Source organism: Cicer arietinum, chromosome 5 (assembly GCF_000331145.2).
Source record: "Cicer arietinum cultivar CDC Frontier isolate Library 1 chromosome 5, Cicar.CDCFrontier_v2.0, whole genome shotgun sequence".
NCBI lineage: Eukaryota > Viridiplantae > Streptophyta > Magnoliopsida > Fabales > Fabaceae > Cicer > Cicer arietinum.
This window is the reverse complement of record NC_021164.2, coordinates 58243440-58251708: the sequence shown is the minus strand read 5'-3', so window position 1 is coordinate 58251708 and position 8269 is coordinate 58243440. Positions and strand designations below refer to the sequence as shown.

General features: G+C 34.0%; 2 protein-coding genes across 4 annotated transcripts in view; one reads left to right on the top strand and one right to left on the bottom strand.

The window, feature by feature from the left end:
- Positions 1–2250, top strand: part of LOC101511342 (probable inactive receptor kinase At5g58300) — a 4612-nt gene extending 2362 nt beyond the window's left edge. The window contains exons 3-4 of the mRNA XM_073369040.1: positions 1–962; positions 1290–2250. The exon at positions 1–962 is cut by the window's left edge and continues 21 nt beyond it. Coding sequence (XP_073225141.1) covers positions 1–962; positions 1290–1918 — 1591 coding nt within the window. The 3' untranslated portion in view covers positions 1919–2250. The remainder of the gene's footprint in view (positions 963–1289) is intronic.
- A 1253-nt stretch (positions 2251–3503) lies between these two features.
- LOC101511036 (uncharacterized) overlaps positions 3504–8269 on the bottom strand; it is a 6083-nt gene continuing 1317 nt past the window's right edge. Inside the window, exons 6-16 of one of the 3 annotated variants that reach the window (XM_004500330.4) lie at positions 7323–7407; positions 7137–7188; positions 7001–7062; positions 6814–6929; positions 6599–6720; positions 5750–5818; positions 5222–5279; positions 4926–4999; positions 4554–4602; positions 4063–4142; positions 3504–3858 (exon numbers count right to left, since the gene is read on the bottom strand). In XM_004500330.4, coding sequence (XP_004500387.1) covers positions 3796–3858; positions 4063–4142; positions 4554–4602; positions 4926–4999; positions 5222–5279; positions 5750–5818; positions 6599–6720; positions 6814–6929; positions 7001–7062; positions 7137–7188; positions 7323–7407 — 830 coding nt within the window. In that variant the 3' untranslated portion in view covers positions 3504–3795. Of the gene's footprint in view, positions 3859–4062; positions 4146–4553; positions 4603–4925; positions 5000–5221; positions 5280–5749; positions 5819–6598; positions 6721–6813; positions 6930–7000; positions 7063–7136; positions 7189–7322; positions 7408–8269 lie in introns of all 3 variants that reach the window. The other 2 variants (XM_012715832.3, XM_073368216.1) reach the window with 2 other exon arrangements.

Here is an 8269-nt window from a genome sequence, read left to right as displayed (position 1 = left end):
TCCTGCTGACATTGCTTCTCTTCCTTCTCTTCAGTATCTCTACCTCCAACATAATAACTTTTCTGGTGATATTCCTACTTCATTGTCAGACCAACTAATTGTACTTGATTTGTCTTATAATTCTTTCACCGGTAGAATTCCGAAGACATTACAAAATTTGACAGAACTAAATAGTTTGGATCTCCAAAACAACTCGTTATCCGGAAGCATACCTAATCTCAATGTTACTAAGCTCGGAAAATTGAATTTAAGCTACAATAATTTGAGTGGACCTATCCCTTCATCCCTCCACATTTATCCAAATTCGACGTTTGTAGGAAACTCTCTTTTATGTGGACCACCTCTAAAGCCATGCTCGAAGACGGTTTCCCCTACACCTCCTCCTGCATTGACTCCTCCAGCTACTGGAAAACAAAGCTCGAAAAGTAAATTGAGTAAAGTAGCTATCATTGCCATTGCGGTTGGAGGAGCCGTGCTGCTATTTTTTGTAGTTCTTGTTATTGTGATTTGTTGTTGTTTGAAGAAGAAGGACGAAGGAGGCTCCAGAGAAGTTAAAGGGAAGGGTCCTAGTGGTGGTGGCGGGGGTGGTAGGGGCGACAAGCCAAGAGAAGAGTTCGGGAGTGGAGTGCAAGAACCTGAGAAGAACAAGTTGGTTTTCTTTGAGGGAAGTTCTTATAATTTTGATCTTGAAGACTTGCTTAGAGCTTCAGCCGAAGTTCTCGGAAAAGGTAGCTATGGTACGTCATATAAGGCTATATTGGAGGAATCAATGACAGTTGTGGTGAAAAGGTTGAAAGAAGTTGTGGTTGGCAAAAAAGAATTTGAACAGCAGATGGAGATTATAGGAAGGGTTGGACAAAACACAAATGTTGTGCCACTTCGCGCTTATTATTATTCAAAAGATGAAAAGCTTTTGGTTTATGACTATGTCCCTGCTGGCAACCTATCCACAATCTTGCATGGTATGCCTTTCTTTTCCTCTAACTCTTAAGTAGTTTCAGTTACATTACATCTTCTAAAACTATAACTTGTTGTAAGTTTTTATGCAAGAACTTGTTTTCTTTTATTCCTTGTGTAGCCTTGTGTAGCCTAAAAGTGATTATTTTAAAAAAATGTGATTTTTTTAAAAAGTTGTAAGTATGTAACATACAAGCTCTTTATTTCCTATTAGACCTCTGAGATGTTTGAAGTCCTTCTGGATAATTTCATGTTCTACTCATAGTTTAATTGCCCTTATTAGAGTATCTACCTGAGATATTCCCTTGAATTGGACTGTGATTTGATTACAGGAAGTCGAGCAGGTGGAAGAACTCCATTAGATTGGGACTCGAGAGTAAAAATATCCCTCGGAACTGCGAGAGGAATTGCTCACATCCATTCTGTTGGTGGTCCAAAATTCACACATGGAAATATCAAGTCCTCAAATGTCCTCCTCAACCAAGATAACGATGGCTGCATTTCTGATTTTGGCCTGGCCGCACTTATGAACGTTCCAGCAACCCCTTCTAGAGCTGCAGGCTATCGCGCTCCTGAGGTGATTGAAACTCGTAAGCACTCTCATAAATCAGATGTCTACAGCTTTGGCGTCCTCCTTCTAGAGATGCTTACAGGAAAGGCGCCTCTCCAATCTCCTGGACGCGATGACATGGTCGATCTCCCTCGGTGGGTTCAGTCTGTTGTTCGAGAGGAGTGGACAGCCGAGGTTTTTGATGTCGAACTAATGAGGTACCAAAACATCGAAGAAGAAATGGTGCAAATGTTGCAAATCGCCATGGCGTGTGTAGCAAAGATGCCTGATATGAGACCTAGTATGGACGAAGTGGTGAGAATGATCGAAGAGATTCGGCTATCTGACTCAGAGAACCGACCGTCTTCCGAAGAGAATAAATCTAAGGACTCAAATGTTCAAACTCCATAGATTAATTATGGCTTTTTTTAATTAACAAGGAAGTGACACTAAATGGTATATAAGAGTGAGTTGCATGCTTAGTCAAGGTTTCTCAAACTTAATTCATTTCAAACCTTTTCTGTCTAATTGTTCAATATTTCTCATAGATGGAGTTCCTTTAGTTATTTTCTTCTATAGTTAAGGTTGCTTTCCTTGAATTCTTATGTATTAATTAACATCATGATTCAATTGATGATCTTGATTCAAGTACATTTGGTCAGTTGTATTGTAATTGTAATTGTAATTGTTTTGTGTTGTTTGTTAGTCCCTCCATTGGATATGTTTACTGCATCTTATGTTAATGGTGAAGATTGTAATGTAACTTAATATTTCAGTTGTCAACATTGTGCATGCAATAAAGATAATGTGAAATAACAGATTCTACATGAGATTTGAATAACCGATTATTAAACTTTTGCTTCATTATAGTAGTAATCCTCTGTTCAATGAGGTTGGCTTTGTAGAAACATAATAGGTTTGTAACCAAATGTTGTTTATTGGTTTGGCTCAGTTTGGTTCAGATTTTATGAAAAAATGTTGCAAAAACAAATCAAATTAAATCAAGTAATTTATTTATTGATTTGGATTTTTTTTATTTCAAAAATCAAATTAAACTTATCTGTTACCGTTACTTGCAAGTAGAGAGGTCTCTAGATCACTTGTGAAAAATAAATTTGTTGAAGGTCATATACTTGTCGTGCTATTGGTTTACAGGATTGTTTCCAATAGGAAAATACTTGTGGATTTCATCAACAAAAAGATTATAATAATAGTCATTTTGGTTTTTTGCTTCATGCCATCTAGCCTTCAAAGAGTTCAAATTATGAGTTGAGCACTTGAGCTACTGACATTATCTTTTGTGCTATGGAAAGGGAAGAAAAAAGACCAATGGAAGCTCAAACTCCAAATAATACACTAATGCATTTTTTTAAGAATATCTTTATTTTTAAAAGCTAAAATATATTTTTAGTTTTATATCTTTTAAAAGATTTATTTTGATCTTTTATTTTTTACAATGTTATACAAATCTAATCTTTCGTTAAATGTGAGTTGAATCGATTGTTAACCATTTTATGTGTTGTTTGTATCATATTGAAAAAGTGCTAATGAGACATTTCTTCCTAAAAAACCTCAATTTTAGAGTATTTATGTGTATTATTAGATATCCTCAACCTCTTTGTTAACATTACTTCTAGTTGGTATCCTCTCTTCACAAATAGTTAACCCAATCTTTAATAGGTAGATTTAACCCAATCTATAATAGGTAGATAGTACCAATGTGGTGATGGAAATATTTTGCTTACCCTTGAGCACTAGTCATCTTTGATCATATATTCGGTGTTCGATAAAACTATTTTTTTTGCAATAACATATTAGTGAGTTCACTCAACACATACCATGCAAAATAGTGTTACAACTAAAATACCACTATGCTTTATATATTATTTAGCCGCCATATAATTACAATCTACAAATAAAGGTAATATAAAAAACATTAATAAATTTTGTATTGGCATTATAAAATAATGACATAATTTAAGTCAAATAATCTAAATGAGACACAGAATAAAAAGTATTACATTAATGTCAAATATCATATAGATAGATAAAAGTACCTAAGCCTTTCATCCAACTTATATACAACCGAGATTGAAATTCAACTACCTTACACTCACCAGAATCAAAACAGAGGTTGTAGTTTCTAGAAAAATACAAACAGGAAACAGAGGGCCTCTTAATAATTGAGTAATATCAAGGAACATTTCATCCTTTAATTGTGTCTAACTACAATTGCTGTGACCTCATTTGACCTCAAGCTCTACATGACCAATCAAGAATGCATTGCACTACCAACCTACGGAATTCTTTGACTGCTGCAACTTCAAATTATAGGATCGTTCTATCTCCTCCTGCGGTATTCATTATCGACAATAATAAGGATGGATAGACACTCCTGAATCTTATTTATGTATTATTAAGAATAAATAGCAGCATCAACATCAGTGTGCATGTAAATTAGAAACATAAAAGGAGTCATAATTGTTAACATTCTCACATAAAGTTCTTTCTAATCGATCAAAATTTACTATACTGACAATAAAAATGATTCAAACCTTGCAGGCTTTTTGTAAGGGTTCTAAGAATGATGTTCTGAAAAGCGCAATGGCATTTCCAAGCGAAGTTCCATTCCATTCTGCTACCAAACAACATATCAAAATCAAAATTAACAACTACAAACTGCAATTAGCATTAGAAATTGCGAGGGGATGGCAATGAAAAGGTTTAGCAAAATGGAAATCTAGGGGGCCTTCTACTCCATTTGTTTTTTGTTTTTATTCCCACTAAAAGAAATAAGCATTAGAGAATGCATTCTATAAATTTTTAAATATGTATTTTTGAAAACTGACAACATCCAATATTTGTAAAAATTTGGAAAATGCCAAATAACTATTTTCAGTGTTTCCAAAATGAAATCTCCTTAGTCAACCTTTTGATTCTCTGTCACAAGAGTTATTGCAGTAGCCTACCATCCATGGCAAGATCAAATAAAAATTGAAGTTTTTTTTCTAAATCAAACAGGATTGTCAGTATAAAATTAACATACCACCATTAACATCAGCTCTCGAGCCTTCATTATTAAGCTCTTCTAAAAGCTGCAGTATTTCAAATCACAATATCAGGATTAACAAAAACATTAAATGCCTAGAAGTTATTTTCAGAAAACAATATCCTAATAGAAGATATTGGGATACGATCAGACCAAATGTGAATTTATATCAGCTTTAGGTTTCCTTTCCAATACGAGAATATATAGGAGAAGCGGGAAAGTGTCTTTATGCAAGTGCCTCCTTCTCCAAGTAATACATGAAAAACATCGCTATTGAAAACTATGCAAATATTTTAGCCTGAAGGAAGTTTCCCTCTTTCCTCACCCATTGTAGATAAAAAAAAAATTATTGTTGCATAATAAGTTTACCTGGAAAAGGGTGGGTACTGTAGTAGGATCAAAATCATCACACTGATTTGGGTCAATAGGGACACAGACACGACCTAGAACAAATAAGAATTACCACATAATTAATTATGCTGATGATCAAATTAGCTAATGAACCTTCTAAAAAAATCTAATGAGAAGATTGATTTTTAATTTTTTATTTGAAAAATCATATGCGAAAGATAATGGCACATGATGCCATTGGTAAAGTTTCACCATAAAAAACCCAACAGCTTGTGTCAATATAAAAGTCGTACATAGTCATATTTCATACTAACCTGTTTTTGGATGTACACAAAATGGTGCTTTAAGCAAATGATTCATATGTTTTGAAACCTGAAACATAAACAGTCTTGGTTAAACGCACAGATTTAGAGTACAAAACTTAAAATTAGTCAAAGATATTCCCTCCGTCTCATTTAAAATGTCTCATTTGTCTTTTTTCTCTATCTCAAATTATTTGTCATTGTACAATATCAATACAACATTAATTACTTTTTTCCACTAAAATACCCTTATTTATTTTTCTCAACTCGTCAAACTTCTTAACTAGCTGCATTAATAAGAGTATTCAAGTAAATTAAACTCATTTTATCATTAAAATCAACAAAACTAATCATTTTCTTAACAATTGTGCACAACTCAAATCAAACGATTAAAATGAGATGGAGGGAGTATTATTGGTCTTCCATATCCATATAGACATATTGCAGGGGAATTATGAATGTGCATAAATGAAAATAGTTTAATAACATGAAATATCATATATAGGATATGAGAAAAATAGGGTCAATTGATAGACAGACCTCCATATCTAGCCTGGGGTAAGTAAAGAAGAACACAATTTCTTCAACACATCTACGCAACCCTTGTGCCTAGAAAAAGGATTAGGACAACATTAGCAATAAATAGCAACTCGATTGTTTCAGCAAATCTTGTTATGATTTGCTGCATTGGATTTCACAATATGCAACCACACTATACAACATAAGTAGGTGCCTGTTTGTAGGTCCGAGCAAGAATTTCCGGATTGATGAAGTTACGAGGTTTTAGATAAAAGGAGAAGAATAACAAGAAATATGAATATGATTGATAATAAGCTTGATACAAAATACTCAACACTAACCCTATATATAGAGTAAGTTATTTGAAATAGAGAAGAACAAAGGGGGTTTAACAAATAGAATTTCAAATACAACTATTATTACAGTCTCAAATGTTTGGGAACTCAGCAACAAAAAGTGACGTCACAGGTCACGGGAGATGATACTGCTCTGAAACCATGTTGAAGGTATCAGCTTCAGTTTATAGATAAAAGGAGAAGAATAAAAAGAAATATGAATGTGGTGTAATTTGACTGATAAAAAACTCGATACTTACTTTATACAAAAGACTAAACACTAACCAATATTTATGGAAATCAAGAAACCAATCATAATAAACACTAAGTAATATGGAAATCAATCTTAAGAAATTATGTAAAATATTCTAAGATTAATTAGAAATTGATCCTACAAGATAAACTTAGAACCAACATATATTGCTCGAGTTCTATGCTCATTCAATTGCTTTCAACTACTAGTACAAAGATTGCAGAGAGTAGATGCCAACGTTACCTTGATATTCGAAACTTTCTCAAAAGGAACATTTTATACCTTATGTTTTCCGGATTGCAGCAACTGCTTGCACTGTTCCCATCGCACAACATTAATATCTTCTTTTGCACTAGAGGACCGCCTACTGTCTTGCCATTTTCCCCTAAGTTCAGAAGCAATAGCTGCAAAGGTAAAACATACATACCATAAGATAATAGCAGCATAAAATGAACTAACAAGTACCAAACCCGGAGAACAGAAACGATAAAATGTACATTCGTCAGGAATCATGCTTAGGATCTTCTCATATCTCTCCTCAGTAGCCAGTAGGTTTTGACTTGTAAGCAGTATTTTCTCAAAATAGTCCTTGAGAACATTGGTGTATGATGTCCTGGAAAAAGAAAACGCTGCTTAGGACATGAAATAAGCATTGGAAAGCTTGTCATTCATCTGGAGACTTACGCCAAGAAAGGATGAAGAGCAGCACCCATCAAAGAAACCTTCTTATGACTATTTTCATTGCCCTGGAAAAAACATGAAATTAACAACCACTAATACAAGTATGGAAAAACACACTAGCTGCTACTGATTATACTACCTTGTAAACTCGATAATAGTCAGCTATAGAAGCTCTTTGCTCATTAGTCAACCTGCAATAGTAAAGATAATATAATTATGACTAATTGACTATGTGTATAGCCAAAAGTAAAAAAAAAAATTCGACTGTATATAGCCATGTGGAGATGATCGAAAAATTAGAACTTTTGACTGTCTAGTGTCTCACCTTCTAGCCTTCCCATCACAGACCCAACAGTGAACACCTCTGCGTCCACTATAGACCCAGAGTATGTGGTTAAAACCAAAGTCATCTGAAACAGTAGTTCCAAAGCAGAAATCAGCACAACAGTGATACTGTTTGGAACCTTTCTTTGTGCAAGAAATAATTCCTGGAATAATGGTGTAAAAAAAATATTCAAAGGAATAAAGATAAAGCTTGAAAAAAAAAAAGGGATGATTTATTATTCGTGTAGTGAGTTTGAAAGGGAAGATACAAGAGATTAACAATGAAGATGATAACCTTGCACTGAAGGCTACCTCAAAGGAGGACTCTCCTTTCTCACTAGAGCACTCTCTAGTTTACAACTTAATTCTTCAAAGTTGTCCCTCCCCTCTACCAATTGAAGGCTATTTATAGACTTTCTAAGAATAGCCAAAATAACAATTCTAAACAACCACCTAACAAACTCATCAACTTCCTAACTAACTAACTAACTCCAATTATCCTATATTCTATATCCTAACAGATAATGGGTGGAGAAGATTTCAAATAACAATCCTTTGATATATGTGCTATGATATGTGGCGTACAATGAATTCAATACCAGATAGAGTCAATCTAACAAGTTAGTACAGATGATTTTACGGCAAACTGGATATTATTCTACATCCCTCCCAAGGTATTTTAACGATCTTAATCTTAGTTAAGCATCTGAGCCTGAAGATCAAAAGGAATGAAGGGAATAAAATTTTCAATCCTTGGCATAAATATTAAGCTGATGAAAGCTCCGAATCGAGATGAAAACAAATTTTCTACTCTAATATATATATTGGGCATTGTTGAAGTCGTATTTCCCTGCAACAAAGAACAAACTGCTTCGGCACAGTAAATCTATAAGGCCGAGGAATGACCAAATACAGTAAAGTAAAGACACCTTTCCCTGCTATGCTATG